At 37.3% G+C, this 16599-nt stretch overlaps 2 protein-coding genes across 2 annotated transcripts; one reads left to right on the plus strand and one right to left on the minus strand.

The window, feature by feature from the left end:
* Window positions 1-4821: 4821 nt before the first annotated feature.
* On the plus strand, window positions 4822-6662 carry LOC137708744 (HMG-Y-related protein A-like). The gene is made up of 2 exons (XM_068447893.1): window positions 4822-5057; window positions 5823-6662. Exons 1-2 carry the CDS (start codon window positions 5007-5009, stop codon window positions 6321-6323), a joined length of 552 nt encoding a protein of 183 aa, XP_068303994.1. The 5' UTR covers window positions 4822-5006; the 3' UTR covers window positions 6324-6662.
* A 2451-nt stretch (window positions 6663-9113) lies between these two features.
* On the minus strand, window positions 9114-16392 carry LOC137708292 (DNA repair protein RAD4). The gene is made up of 13 exons (XM_068447336.1): window positions 16208-16392; window positions 15142-15254; window positions 14750-15049; window positions 14560-14652; window positions 14333-14425; window positions 14141-14239; window positions 13865-13914; window positions 12699-13439; window positions 11075-11318; window positions 10788-10982; window positions 10513-10665; window positions 10071-10280; window positions 9114-9852 (listed from the first exon to the last, which is right to left on the minus strand). The coding sequence occupies exons 1-13, from the start codon at window positions 16251-16253 to the stop codon at window positions 9460-9462; spliced, it is 2730 nt and encodes a 909-aa protein (XP_068303437.1). The 5' UTR covers window positions 16254-16392; the 3' UTR covers window positions 9114-9459.
* Window positions 16393-16599: the final 207 nt, after the last annotated feature.

Genomic DNA, 16599 nt, shown 5'->3' on the forward strand with positions numbered 1-16599 from the left:
TCCCTGTCGGCTACCACCTTCAAGGAGGCCAGATTTGTGTCTTTCACTTCGCCCATGCCCAGATTGCTGGAACCAATTGACGGTGGTATATGGTCTCCACCAAGTTTGGGCTTTGTAAAAATTAACGTGGATGCAAGTTAAGGACCAAATGATGGACTGAGATTTACGGGTGTGGTGGCACAGGATGAGGAAGGAAGGTTCTTAGCTGCTGGTCATTACGGTGGGAAGGCTACAAGTGCAGCTATGATGAAGGCTTTGGCTTTCTTGCAGGGGTGTAAGTTGGGAAAGAACAGGGGTTGGAATTTGATTATTGTTGAATCAGACTCCTTGGAATCAATTTCTTGCCTTAGGGACATGGCAAAGAATGGCAGTTGGGATGCCTTCCCCACTCTGGTGAAATGTTGCAGATTGGGAAAGGATTTTCTTGATTGTCGCTAGTCTTGGGTTCCAAGACTGGCCAACTTGGCGGCAGACCATTTGGCGTCGCGACAATGTAGGGAAGCATGTGATCAGGTTTGGGTCGACAGACCCCCATCTTCCCTTGTTCATGTTCTGTGTAATGATGGTCTTCCTTGCCCCCCCCCCTAAGTGCTTTTGGTAGTGCAAGGAGGGACGCTCTAGCATTAGATGCGGCGTCGTGGTTATAATGTCACCTCTTTGCACTACTCTTTTCTAGTAGTTTCTTCTGATGTTTGCCTCGATGTAGGCTTTCTTGTATCTCTTTGGCATCTTTGCCCGAATAATGCTATATCCTGATTACCAAAAAAACAAAAACCCCCCAGAAAGGAAAAGAGAGTACCATATGCTCCCTCAGACTAAAAAGAAAAACACACGAAGACTACAATGCTATCGCACTACTAAAAACTACTAAAAAAACATGAAGACTGCAAAAATTTAAAAAGCAATGTCAAGATCAGGATATTTGATTAACCACCATTATTACGAGAAAATCTTTTATTACTTAGTGGTTGTTTGGTATTGAATTTGAAACCAATATATAGTTTACCAAAATGCTAATATAGTTATATTATTTAACACTCATTGTTTACAAAAACAAAACCGAAAAATCGACCCAAGAAGATACCAAACAAGCTTTAAGCTTCAGTTTGTTTTTGACTTCATCTGTTACCACCCCAAACTTATTTGGTTTTTTTATACGACGATATTGAGAACGGGAGATTGGGCCACACAATGAGTTAGCATTAATTTCATGGGTAGTGCTACTCACACTTTTTTTTATCTTCTACACACCCTTGTTAATTTTTAGGAAAACTAATGAAAAGAGTTTCAAAACTTTGAGTTTTAATCAAAAACCACCCACTAACTTTATTTAATGATAAGGACAAGAGAAAGAAAAAAAAAACCTAACAAAAGCACATGCAAGCCCTACACCTCTGTCAATATATGATCCACCACTTAAAGAAAAGGACAATATGAGGAAAGATTTTTTTCAAATTGTCAGTCGGTAGTCTTTTTCCAATCAAAGGTACATCTCTCTTCAAATCTCTTAGAATTCAACTCTATTACAATCTCCAATTTCCAAACATCCAAACGGACCTCAAAGTCCTATTGATTCAAGCAAATGAAGTTGAAGATCAACAAAGCCTGCGATTTCCATACACTTGTATCAATACGTGATCCGCCACCGCGACGAAGACGACGACGATCTTCTTGCTCATTAGACTGATTTGAAGGGATGGACCCCATCATTCACATCCCCATGTTGTAGTTAGACATTATCTCCACCATTCGCATCCCCATGTTGTAGTTAGACATTATCATCTGGTGTTGGTGGGGGTATTGGGGTATTGCTAGTAAACTCTTGTGATGTCCTCATCCTCCTCCATGATTTAATAAGAATTTCCTGCTCCCAACTCCAACTGCCCTGTTAATGGTATGATAGAAATTATGATCCCAAGAGGAAAGCTGATGTTGCTGCTCACCTTCAACTTCTTTTCTATGGAAGTTTTTGTGACAGTTGTAGGCAGAGCAGTTGCCCTTAAGGGCTTCGATGGTGCCCTTTTCTCCATTGGGCATGAATTCGCCACAACCATCCGTAATAGTCCCTCATATGGCTGTTGCATGGATCTTAAGGCACTCCTTGTACCTCACCCTATTGTGCCCAACTTTTTTATTATTGAAAGTGTTGTGTTTTAGGGCACAACATTTGCATTTGGTGGAGGAGAAGAGGAAGCCGCATACGGGCGGACAATAGAAGAAAATTAAGTAATTGGTGTAGAAAGTTAAGAAATTGACGAGATATAGAGAAAATTTGATTAGTATCGAAGAAAATGTGTTTGGAATGTGAGAATGTGTCAAGAAAATTCAAGAAGAGGAGAGAGAAGAATGTAGTACAATTAAGTTTCATAAACAGTGTAGTACTGTTAAGTTTCCTAAACAGTGTAGCACCATTAAATTTCATAAACAGTGTAGTACTGTTAAGTTTCATAACAGTGTTGTAAGTTTCATAAACAGTGTAGTATATTTCATACAGTATAGTACCGTAAGTTTCATAAACAGTTTGTGTGAGGACGTGTGGATCCGCTCGTCAAATTTTTTTTTAATATTAAAATTATGTATTTTTCATTAAAATTTAAGTTCTTTTGTCCTGTTTATTAAAATTTAAGGGTTTTTATTAAAATTAAGTCTTTTTAATTAAATAAAGTTATAGTATAGTTTTTTTATTAAAATAAACTTAGCCCAAGCTTCTTTCATGAAAGTTCTCTTAATTTTTTCTATTGATCTTCTTTAATTCATTCAATCCGACAATCGAAAATTGAGAAGGGTGGCCGAAAGCTAAAAAAGGATGTGTGGATAACAACACCCTAATTTCATATCAAAATCGTCATTCATGAGAGTCAAACATAAGATCTCACATGTATAAGTTGAGATAAAAAGACAATTATTTTAACTAGATTTTTCATGAAAAATATTGAACACCCAAGTGGATTATGTGAAGAAAATTGAAATTCCACCATAAAACCAATTGGCAATATTAGGAGTAGTCCAATTACTTATAAACACTTGCAATGTCCATTTTTCTCCTGATGTGGGATTTGTATCTCATCACGCCTTCACACGTGGAGGACACAAATCAAGTGCGTGGAGCACATGTGGCCGTTCAGCTTCACGTGGGATAACATGCTCTGATACAATGAAGAAAGTTAAGGTTCAACTATGAAACCAATTTGTAATATGGGGAGTAACTCATTGAATGTCTACTCGTTTATGATCACAATAAAAAAAGTTCACATCATCCCTTTTTCCTTTCTCTTTTTCATGAAGCTTTACAAAGCCAAACTATACATTTCGTCAAATCACATAAATAACGAAAGCAATGAGCATTTTTAAAAGGCTATTACATGTGGAAACTCTCATAATTGATTGTATATTATTTTAATTATTGTTGTTGTTGTTGTTGTTGTTGTGAATAAAGGGGGATGATTGTATATTATTTTATCATATGACCCGAAGTGAGATCATATACTTTAACACGTCCCTTCACAAATGGCCCCACACGGGGTCACATGGGAAACCAATTCCCACCTCACGAATTGGTCAAGTCATTAGACCAAAACGAAAGTCAATCTTTTCGAGAACTCGGTCAGTATTCAGTTTTTAGAGCCAACGTCAATCTTTTGAAGGCCCAGTCATTCAATTGCCTTAAGTTGGATGCAGCTTTTAAAACCCAACTTCAGAAAGCATGTTTGAGTCCGGTAACTCAAGCCCATTACGTGTCTAGAGAATAGCCTACTATGATACTATGATTAATTTTGTAGGCCCAAGTACGGTTCACCACCAAAAGGCCTATATTAGTTGTATATTATTTGTCATATGACCAATGTGAGATCCTAGTCTCTAACATTATGCACAAAATGTTGGAAAAAGCTTAATTAAGTCGGTGTACATGTCAACTGAAATGGTTATTAAAAATGTAATGCATTCATAACTATATATGAGAGTCCATGAAACTCTATATACAATACACTTAATTGGAGTGTGGAATTCAGCTTGAAAATTACTCAAAATTCATCAGCTGATAACACTAATTCTTTCATTTCAATTATCTAATACCTACACTCACATATTCTCCAATTGAAGTTGGACTACCATTCGCAATGGGGGACTCCACCCTGGCAAAGGAGTTCACATGTTCGATGAGGTGTCCACGTTTATTAGACATTCTTTTTACCGTTTGTATGGTGCGTTTTGTAATAACATGGCCGTTGCACAGTTTTGGCATTTAGTTTCGATTTTAGCAAGATAATAAATTTTATCATACTGCTAATTACGTTTCACATACACCTGTATTTATGTTCGTTGATTATTTATTTAATTTTATTCACTTCAAATGCTATAAATAAATAAAAGTGTGTAAGAGGAGAAAAATCCACATTAAAATCATTATTTTGAGCAGTGGGACTAGACTCTTGGATCCAGATCCTCTCCGGATCTAAGGATCCTGAGCCTAGGGATCAATTGATTCGGCCAGTTGAAATTTAATCTAATGATTTCAATTATTATAACTTTTGGTGAAATCCCTTATTTGTAGCCGTTTGATCAAGTGTCAACGAAACGAATCAATTGATTCCTAGGCTCATGATCCTTAGATTCGGAAAGGATCTGGATTCTAGACTCTCCCCTCCCATCACCTACTGTCTGCAGAACCTTCCAATCAGAAGTTCCATAACCTGCCACCTCAGCGATCCCCATCTCACCGTCTCTCAACCGTTCCATCGTCCACTCTGAGACTCCCAGCCGTCGATCAAAGAACCAAAAGCAAGCTAATTATATTATATTATTTACTTTATCCTTTTGGCTTTAAATCTTGCTCTCAAATCCTTGCAAGCTCAAATCCAACAGCTTTTTTACCATCAGAAAATTGAGGGTTTTCTCCTTGCTGCTGTAGCTGTAGAAGCTGTAGCAGCAGCTGAGTGTTTTGTGGGGTTCACTGAGAGGCCTAGAAATTTCAAACAGCTTCCTTTTATTTTCTCTGCAAAGTTTTAATGGCCACTGAAGAGGTTAACAAACCTCCATCACTCCCTCCTTACCCTCAGGTACTTCCTTCTTCTCTCTCCTTCCAAATCTCTCACTAAAATAATTCTCTTTAAATTTTTGTTTTATTTTTTTTTCTGTGCTTCAAACCATCATTTCTCACAGTTTTCACAAATGTTTTTTTAATAAAAAAAAAAAAATACTACTTTTCATGGTCTTGGATATTACTGGTCTTGTTAAGTTTTGGATATTTTACATGTTGTGGAGAGCGTAAATTAAGAGGGGTTCCTGAATAATAGCAAAAATATTAAAAATAATTAGAGCGCTTGGTTCCATTTAGTTTTCCTAGTGATCATAAGAAATGAGCTTTCACTGATCTGAATATCTCTACCTGTTACAGCTAGATATATGAAAAAAAAAAAATAGTTTGGGTATATTTTCGAGAAAGGAAGATTTGGTGCTAATGGAAGACTGGCAAAATCGAGCGTTTAGAATTCATACGGTCGAACTCACCTAGTGGGATAAGCTTGCTTCGTTGTTGTTCCCTGTGTATTTTCGAGGAAAAAGGTATTAGGACTACAGTTTTAGGATTCTCCAAAGTTTTAGATCTTTTTTACTGATTTGGGTAATTTGAAATACCAGAACCCAAATCATTAAAAAAAAAAAAAAACAAAAAGATTTGAAATTTTGCAGAACCCAAATTTGCAAAATATGTATGTGTGTATATATTTATATAACTTGAACATTTGTTTGCCGAGAAATTTCTGAGTAGAAAGTTTGAATTTTTTTGTTCTTTTTGGTAAAAGTCTGAATTGTGGTATTTTCAGATGATTCTGCAGGCAATTGAAGCCTTGAATGACAAGAATGGTTCGAACAAATCCTCCATCTCGAAATATATTGAATCAACCTATGGGGAAGTGCCGGCCGGGCACAATACCCTCCTCTCTCACCACCTCAGCAAGATGAAAGATAATGGGGAGCTGGTGTTCTGGAAAAACAACTACACAAAGCCAGATCCCAATGCACCTCCGAGGAGGGGGCGTGGCAGGCCGCCAAAGCCCAAGGATCCATTGTCCCCGGACACCACCTTGACCTCACCAAAGGGTAGGGGCCGCCCGCCTAAGGACCCGGAAGCACCCCCAAAGCCTCCCAAGGTTAAGGTGTCTTCAGGGAGTGGGAAGCCGAGAGGGCGGCCAAGGAAGATGGCAAAGCCTACCGGAGGTTTGAGTGGCTCGACGGCAGTGGAAGAGACAATGCCGGTGAGGCCAAGGGGTAGGCCTCCAAAGGCGAAGGATACATTGAGTGCTGGGGTTAGTGTTGGGCAGTAGGGTTCTATTAGTGCAGTATTGGTAAGTTTAATGCGTCTAGCTCCCCCTCATTGGCAGAATCGAATGTTAATAACTTCGGGATCGGAGAAGCAATCGGAACAGGCTCCGCGTTTATTTCGATGGCGATCGAATCCGACGTTTTGTGTTGTTAGTTTAGCTGCTGTGTCTTTTGTCTCAACTGTTTAGCTTGTACAATGTGTTGCAGTTGTTTGGTTTCTTAGGTTTGAGAGGGGATGTGACTGCTGCTAATTCTGATTGGAATCTCATTTCATTGTTGTGATCTTATAAGATATAATTGTTATGCCTAAATTCTTTTTCTTTTTTGGGGGGTGGATTGTTTGCTTAATGCCAGTGCTATCCGAACAATCTTTCTTATTTTTTACACACTTCTGTTAATTTTCGGTCGTCGGGTCTAATGAATTGAAGAATATTAGTGGCAAAAAATTAACAAAGTGTGTATGAGGTAAAAACACGTGTGTGAATATCCTTGCTTAAATGTGCTTAATTTGGGTTATCCAAGCTTGATTTGAAAGTGGGGTTGCAGTTTGATGTTATATCAAGGAGAGCGGAAATCGAAATAGGACTTTTAGTGTAGGTGAATGCTTTTAAATTTTAAATCACTTGGATTACAATTTTTTTAGGTTTAATATAATTCTCCGAATGTTTCTTTATCTAGTTTAGCAATTTTATTCTTTTTCTTCCTCAAATGATGATATCTACTTTAATGGAGTAAAGAAATTCTAAATTCGGTGGAGCACATTCCTCAGCTAATGTAATTAAGCTCACGTTTGGGTATTCTTAAGTGGTATAATATTAGTGATATTTTTCGTCATTGAGTGAGAGGTTTAAATTCGACTTTCATACAATGTGAGTTTACCATAAAATTATTGATCATATTTTTGGCTTAGACCCTCACTCTCAATATTGTTGTAAAAAATAAAAAAAATTAATTAAGTACAAATGGCCAAACAAGCAATTTTTCTTCCATGATACATCCCACTAAGTAATCTGGAATTCACTGGCTAAATCTTGCATATAGAAATTCAATCAATCTTTGCAACGGTTAAATCTTTTACATAAAACCCGTAACACCAAGTGGTACGTATCATTGTAGCTGTACTCATCTAAAAGATCTATTTTTTAATACATACGATATTATCTATGCTAAGGAGTGTAAGGTATCAGCTAAGTTTCACAATGAGTTAACTATAATAATTTAGTTCGAATTCACCTTTAAAAGGAATTAAACCTAATCTCTCACTTACAACTATATAAAAAAATATTATTAAACCATAATACTAATAACTACAATACTTTTCTAGAGTGGTTGCTATACATTATTTATGGTGTCGTAGTCTCACGGCTCTTTTAATTGTTGGTGATATGTACTATTGTAGCCGAAACCATCTACATGATCATACTTTTTTAATACATATAGTATTATTTACACTGTGGAGTGTAGGTTAAGCTTTACAATGAGTTAGCCATGATAATTTAATTCAAATTCATCTTTACAAAAAGAATTGAACATGATCTCTCATTTACAAATAAAAAATTACTATTAAACTGTAATACTAAATGATTACAATATCATATCATTGCACAGCGTGGTTGCTATGCATAATTTATGATGTCGTAGTATCATTACTATTTACCTATTGGCGTGTCTCTTTCCTGAAGGTCTTTTGCCCACAGTTGGCTGACTTCATGTGGGGGCTCAAAGTGGAAGGAAGCCTCTCCGCAATTGGCCAGATTTTTTGGCACATGTGGTTGGTATCTTTTCTTCACCTTATTCTTGGGTTCCAAATCAATGCAATTAAATAAAATTAATTAAAGGTTTCGTGATGCATATCCTTCTTTAGTGCTCTGCTCATATAGAAAGAACCTGGATCCTATTCGGATCTTGTTTGTAACGATTTTAGGAATTCCTGGATTATATTCGTTCATCGTATATCGTGTGATCATAAATTATTTTAAATATTTTTATCTAAAATTAAATACAACCAGTACCTGACAAAAACTAACAACATGATGTACGATGAACAAACACAATTTAACGAAAAACTCCCGATACTATTCATTTTAACGAAAAACCACATTTTTACACTAAAAAGTCAATCATGATACTATTCACTTTACTCTTTATTTTGTCATTTTCGTTAAAACTTAAAATTTTCAAGTCTTTTTCATTAGTTTCCTTATTAAATATTGTTGAGTAAGATATATAACTTCAACCACAAATCTAAACTTCTTTTTTGTCACAAAAAGCAATATCTATCAATTTGATTTCCAATTAACAGGGGAGAAAATCGAACTTCGAACAAAGATCAAATTCATAACGCAAATCATTCATTATGGTCATATTATCGAATTAAGGCATTCCACAGTAGTTTCAGTAAGTGTCATATTTATATATAGAAATTAGGCAATTTGAGTGTGTTTTTATAACACTACTAATACATTACTGTGAATTCAATATATTGATCACACTCATAAGTTTAGTATATCGAATTCATGAGTTCAATATATTGATATGTGACTCAAATTTTCGACTCATTGTAGGAGTGTGATTCCTATATGAGCTTAACATATTGGTATTTTTGTCAATATATTGGTGCCACGCTCACTTTTTTGGCCAATAATATATTGTCATGTAAAGAGAAACTTAAAATATGTTAATGTATTATTGCATGGAGACGCCACGATGACAGACAACCGGGAATGAAGCAGGGTAAAGACCAGATCTTGACATTTCCAGCCTTCAGAGTATTGCATATGCAATGTTTTTGTAGGCTATAGAAATTCAAACATCCTCTGGTGAAACATTCAAACCTCCAAAAAATAGCAACTGGTAAAAAACTGCTCAAAAGAACCATATAGAGAGTGTCAAATAACAAACGCAATAAATATAAAAGTTACCTAAGATCTATACAGTTTTACTATTTACTGCAACAGGACTGAGGACAGCCTCAAAATTTCTACACATCACTTACGATAACTCACCTTGAGTAATGCTAGACGCATTTACAGAGTCAAAAATAAAATGGAAGTTCGTTCTTCATTCCAAGGTTCGCCACTGATGCGTACAAAACAGCAGTATGGGGTCAAACCATACTCTTGAATTGCAACGGGAAGGCTACAGTTGTTCAACTTGCACTGAGAATCCACATTGACACCTCTTTGTCAGCACCAAGTTTCCCTCATCAAAACTCTGGTTTTCGGTCAAGAATACATGCTCGTGATCTTCAGGCATGGAAGCTGATGGATCAGCTGTCCTCTTTTCAGGCACATTTTGCTGGCATGCAAGAGATTGCTTATCATTCTGACGATCATCAACCTGTACGTCTATGTTGCTATTCACCTTGTTGGCGTCAACTGATGCTACAGAAGAGGGGGAGTCCCCATAGCGGTTGTTTAACCTTTGTCGAGTTACAATCGAACAGAGAAGCTGATACCACCGAGAAATAGCCTGCCCTTCGTTTCTTTTCTTTTCTGCAGCGTCTCTTCTTTCCTCTTCCTCTGCATATGCCTAAAGAACAAGCGACCCAAAAATTCGGTCAAGATTATCTACGTCAAATGAGCTGGCAAATTAAAAAATTCATAACATAAACTCTGAAGTATTGAGAATGTTATAGATTGAGGTATGGTTTGGAAATTCGAAAACTCAAACAAAATTCAAATGAATCACAATGAAAATATAAACTTATCAAGGACCACAGTCCACTCAAAAGTAGCAAAGTACTTTACCTCCAATATTGCATCCTTGAACTCGGAGCAGACTACTATACCATCAAAGACAGGAAACGATTGACCATTTTTATATTCGAAACCAACCATGGCGGGAGCATAATCAATTTCCAGTCTCTTGGCAACATAAAACAGCCTCGGCAACCTCAAATGCACAGTCCCTGGCGGAAGGCACTTCTCAGACCATACTTCTACATTACCATAATCATTCTATATATCAAAAATAGCATTTGTCAGTAACAATAGAATGCTAAACTTCTCCCCTGTGCATAAAGACAATTTAGTCAAATGGAAGGAAAAGCGAAGTACTAACAGCCACTTGCAGAGTAGAAAAAAAAAAGAGAGTAAATATTGAAACAGAAGAAGATAATGATGCTCAATCCATAACCCATGTACACTTCCAATGTGAATGAACATCCGCAGAAAATTATAGGTAAATCACCTTTGGCACTATCCCATTAACAGCATGAGGCAGATGCAATGGTTCAAGTTGCCACTTCCCATAAAGTTCAAGAGTTCGTTTCGAATTACCCCCAACAAAATCCTCAGATTCAGGTACCTGTGCCTTTTGGACTTTTGGAGAACGTTTCAACTCCTGAAAAAGAAAAACGGAATGGGAGGTGAGGAAGTGAATATAAGGAATGGACAATGAGCAAAGAGTAAAAGAGTTAATGCATCAAGTACTCCACAAACTATCAAGTATCAACCAAACCAGACCTTCACAGGATGCTCATTGGTTTTAACTTGTAGCCCCTCCCGCAGCCATCTTTCTCTTGTCTTTAGTGTTTGCACACATGTCCTAGGGTAAACTGGATGACCAGAACAAAAACCCAAAACAGGGCCATTCGGATGAAGTACCTGATCCCTTGTAAGCCATTTTTCTATAGCATATAATTGATGGTTTTTATAGGCCTGCATATGGAAGTTCAAATGTTCAGCAAGAGAAAACTAGCAGCTGCACAACTGGAACATCATTGTAATGCAACAATATCAATTCACTATACCTGCTGATTAGTTGGAAGAGGCTCAGTTAAGGCCCTAGTTTCCAACTCCATATCCTCAAGAGAATTTCGGGAAGCATCAATCATAGTTGGATGATAATCCATGGTCGTACCAATCCCTTCTTTCTCTAACTTAACTATGCCACATGTTGCTCTCACCTCTAAAGTTCTCAAGGGTGCCAGTACTGCGTCCCACCATATTGAATTGACTCGTTGGGAAGCTATCTGATACCACTTCAGACAGTACCTGTGGTGTGAACATGTTGGTGAAAGAAGTGGGAGAACAATATTACTAATACAACAACCAAGCCTTATCCCACTAAGTGGGGTTGGCTGTATAATAATATACAGTCCTGCTATCTTGATGTCAGACTCTTAAATAGGAACTGGAATATCACAGGTTAAATTATATTCAAGCACAAGTGAAGCATAAGATTTGCACGAAAGCAAGCAAGCACAGTTGAACAAGACTTTCTTTTTGGTAAAGGAAAAAAATAGGAGAGCTAGATAATAACCCAAATTCTCATGTATAAAAACAAAGAATATGAAATCAATTATAGACAGTTTGGCCTGTTGCTTACATCCACCCTCAGTTTCCTGGGAATTTATAAATCCTCCAAATTCAAATATGGATTATGGTAACTCCGAAAACCTTACACTCCACTATTAGACAGAAATTGCACCCAAAATCTTTGGGACTCAAGACCAGAAATACACAGCACAATCTAAGCACTTCTCTGCGGTGATTGTCACTGGGGAGATTCAAAGGTTTACAAATAAACGCAATGGTATAGATCATATTAGTGAAGTGACCAATACTCTCGCTGTTCTAAATCTTCCTCTCCAAGTGAACTCAACCAAGAGGAGGAGGTAAATAGATTTGGTCTCTAGGAGTTCTTTCTCAAATCTCAGAGGAATGAAGAGGAGTAAACAGATGAACAACAAGAAACGCTGTTTACAACGTATTTTATCAAAGGTGCGGTCTACTCTGAAAAGATGCGTAACTTCAACCCCAGAAAGTGTCGTCAACTCCTCAGAGCAAAGAGTAGACCGGGGGTTTAAAGAACTAAAATGGTTTTGGATTCTGCCAGGAACAATGAACAAGGGACGACACGTCACTCAACGGACCGGGCCAGTCAACTGGGACTACTGACATCACACAGAGAGAGATAAAACATTATGACAATTGGTTGGGGCGAATTATGATTTCAAATGGTAAGAAACCTTAGTCGTTTCCTTTCCAGTGGTAAATCATTGTACCCCAGGAATTTAAGAATGAATGGCATGGATTCACATCTTATAGCGGAAACATACACAGCCAAAGATGAAGACCTGATGTTTAAAAGAAGATGGAGAAAAGAGAGACTTTATAGATGAACTTGAATTCAAAAATATAAGATAGGCCTTTAATGTAGTCCATTTCTGCATTCTGAAATGCCTAGAGAACTTAATCAGGTCCAAGCTCAGGACTAGGGAATTTAAACAAGCAAACCATGATGTGGACTTACGCTTTTTGCAGTAGGAGGCTAATAGTGTTAGAAATATATGCAACAGTTAAAGAAACTGCTTCTCATAATGGAAATGGTGTATATAGAATCATAGATAAAATCAAAGATAACAAACCAACCTGCGAGTTACATCTTTCGCCCCATTCCCAGCAAAAGCAACTGCATATCTCAAAGACGTTTTGCATGCAGCAGCTATGGCTTCAACCTTCTGCTCTCCATCAATAATTCCATTGATAGCATCTAAATGCACCCACTTCCCCTGACAGTATACTTCCGCCCAGTACAAAGGAGATCCTTCTTTTCTCGAGCCAACCGCAGTAGAGATACTCTGGGAGGGGTTTTGTGATTCTTCACAAACAATTCTTTTCATTCTTTTCGGGTCAGGGAAATTTGCAAAATTTCCACTCAAGTCTTTCTGACCTGAACCCATTTCTCTATCTGCAGTCGGCACTGCTGTGGCAGAAAGAGCCATTTGCAACTGCATTTCGAACTCATGATCCCCTTTCCTCTTTGATCCCAGAGATTTCTCATTAACGGTTGCTTGAGAGATGTCATATCGTGTTGCAGAAGTATCTGACAATTTATCATTCGTCACATAAGCGATACCAGAGCTTGTGGGCAGAGTATTGTTTCTTGTGGGGTCCTTACTTTCACTTGAACACGCCCGAGAAGTTCCATAGACATTGCCACTCGTATTACATGAAAGTGATTTGGCAGGAGAGACAGAGACCTTTTGTCTAGCCACCATTGGGGTCGAAGAATTGAATATTCTCCTACTCGATCTGCTTGCATCTTCACTAGAATATTCAGTCTTGCCAGCTTCTGGTTTTAAAGAGGCAACATCCAAAACCGATACGAACCTGTCAAGAAACCAACAGAGTTCAACAAGAATGAACTTTACCATATCTAAACGTTGGGGAAGAAGAAGGGTAACCAAGAAAATCAGTAACTCGCAAATAAAGAGATCTGCGGAAGTGCAATAACTAGACAATAAGAACAGCAATATTCTAAGAGATCTTAGGCGAATATTGTATCTAATTTTCAATGAGGGAAAAATGGAGAAGCATGGAGTATGCCTCAAAATTAAAAGTCCTCAATAAGAATGGCTTTTTCTTTTTCTCTTTTTACTCCGAAAAAGCACCATCACAGAAAAGACAACACTATCATGTGTGCAAACGCACACACACTTAAAATTCAGACTAAAGATAATTATACTTAAAAGAACTGATTATCAGCCGGACTATAAAATATTATCAGTTTTGTCATAATTGATATGATATCATACCGGGTTGTCAGATTTAATGCTCTGAAGAGTGCCACAGACAAAGCAGCAATCTGCAACAAAAATGACATTAGAAAATTAGTAGAAAACAAAGCAATATTAAAGCAATAAATAAAACATTTGTAAATGAAGACTAAATCTTGATCATAGACTCCAATAGTTCATAAGTACCAGTCTACATCCAGCACCAGTGACTAGGTTTACATAAGATAACTGAATTCAGATGGACTCAGCCACATTTAAAACCCTTAACTGAAATGATATTAGGAAAAAACTGACCTCTTCTTGAGTTCCTTCATGAGTTTCAAGGGCAAATTTCAGACCCGAAGAAAATGGCCTGCTCACACTTGTACTTCGAACACGGAAGTTACTTTGAAACTGCAAATTATATGTGAACGAACCAACAAAAATAAAACAATCATATGCTAATCTACAAGTCTGCATGTATATAAAGTAAAATTAAAGACGTACCCAGAAGACTAGAGGACTAAAATCCTTTGTAGTAAGGTTTGCAACCTTGGATGTATTCAGCACGTGTAGTGGAAGCAGAGAAAGTAAAGCTGCCTGCCACAGTAATCAAATTTCCTCAGGAAGAAGTGACATAGGTTCTTTTTCGTACCAAAAAATAATCAAGAGAAAGATTCTCTTCCACTCTCCTCAATTACTAATACTATTTAACAAAAAAAAAAAAAAAAAACCTGAATAAGAGCATCATCACAAGCTCTATCAATCAACCTTCCCCGTGCAAGTAAACAAAGTAAATGAACCCTATGAACAAGCTCAGCCAGTTCCTGCAAGAAAACCAGAGAACTTCGGAATCTTTTAGCATAAAAAAGTTGTCATAACAAAGATGCCAATGTAAATGCTAAATGAAAATCTTTGATTCACCTTATCTTCAGCAGAAGCCCGATGGATACGTTTCTTTCTTGTAGAATCTGGCGTCTCATTTAATTCAATAGTCACTTCATGATCACCAGCGAAATTAGAAATGGGTATTGAACCCTCTTCCCAATCTGAGTCATCCAGTTCTTCCCTAATGTTTGTGGAAGTGCATCCAAAGCTTTCCCCATCAACTTTCTCTTCTGCAGAGACCTTTCGCTTTGCATCTTTACTACAACCCTCAGATTCCAAAATATTCCCTCTGACTCTTGAATCGATATCTTTGTCTCTTTTTGGCTCACTCTCAGGCTGAAATATAAACAGCATAAGACAAACCCTCTACTTTTATAAGTATTTGATTGATTTTCCGAAGTATATGTGCTCATATAACAGGGACAAACCTTTCCGATTGAATCACATGGACGCAGACTATTGTTAGATTTCCTTTTCCCAGCTTTATTGGCACGCCCCAGAAGTTTGCTGACAGCCTCATGTGATATGTCAGCAAGAGTTCCTGAAATCAAGATTAAGTGCTAACTACAAATCCATGACATAATTTGTTGAGGCTCCCTAAGCAGAGCACAGTTTTAACCAACAACAGCATTAATTTCACGGATGTGCATTGCCATTAAATGACTCTAAGTGTCTTCTGATGCTTTCCTTCAACGTGCAATGCAACAAATATACAGGCGTCACACACAGAGCAAAAAATGCAAATAAGCAAAAAGAAAACCAAAAAAAAGGCAACCAGAAGCATGTGCTAATCTCAATGCACATGCACCGCAGAAGTGCAAATGTACTTCAATGCATATGCACTGCAGAAGTGCTAATCTCAATAACTAAATTCCATTTTCGTACATGTGCTTTATCTCTGGACTCTAATCAATTAATTAGCTTTCTGAAAAACTAAAATAACAACACTCAGCTGAACTCAAACAGGAAGTAGACACTAATGTTTAATTCAATTCCATCTCACTAAAATTCATAAAGTCTTCAAATTTCAATTTCTCCTCCTTTCCGGAGGCATGGGCCCAAGTTGGCTAGAGCAGTGTGCTCCACCCTCTTCACCCAAGTTTGAATCCCCCACCTCGTAGTTCAGAAGAATTTAGTGTAATTATCCTATCGTTTGTCAAAAAATAAAAAAATTCTCCTCCTTTCCTCCCCCACAAATCCTCAGCAACCCAAATAAGCAAAGATTCTATTAAAAAAAAACAGAAACACCAACGAGCACTCCGAAACGAAATCAACCAACCCAGAAGTTTCTTGTGGATTATCTTTCCTCCACAATGCAACATACTGTAATTAAGTATAAACGACAGCCATTCTAATCGTTGCATCGTTGGTTAACCCCAAATTGAAGTTTTTGGCTTTTTCATTTTTCTGCTTACTTTCTCGCAAACCAAACAGAACCAGAAAACAAAACAGAACAACGAGTTTGTAGGAGCGGAGAAAGCAATGAGAATCTACCTGATGACGATTGTTTGGAACGGTTCGTCTTGTTTTCGCTTCGCATTTTTTGCAGCTTCAACCGTTGTGAGAGAGAGAGTGTCCTCGCGCGTAAAACTGTTGAAGAAAAGGGGGAAATCCTATGAACCCTACTAAATTGGCCCTTTGTCTTAACTGTATTTTTATTTTTCGATATAAAAAATTTGGATAACAGAATATAAAATTTTAAATTACCAATAACAATTCAATTTATTCTTGTTATTATTAATTTCTTTCTCACATTACCAAATCTGAGTTCGATATGAAGCGGATGGTAGAACTCCTAGTAGAAAGAGATTTCGCTAACAAAAAAACTTTCAATGTTGCCCCACATCTCTTCCTTTTCCAAATTTTTTTGCGAATATTGGTTTTTT

This window comes from Pyrus communis, chromosome 11 (genome assembly GCF_963583255.1).
Source record: "Pyrus communis chromosome 11, drPyrComm1.1, whole genome shotgun sequence".
Taxonomy (NCBI): Eukaryota; Viridiplantae; Streptophyta; class Magnoliopsida; order Rosales; family Rosaceae; genus Pyrus; species Pyrus communis.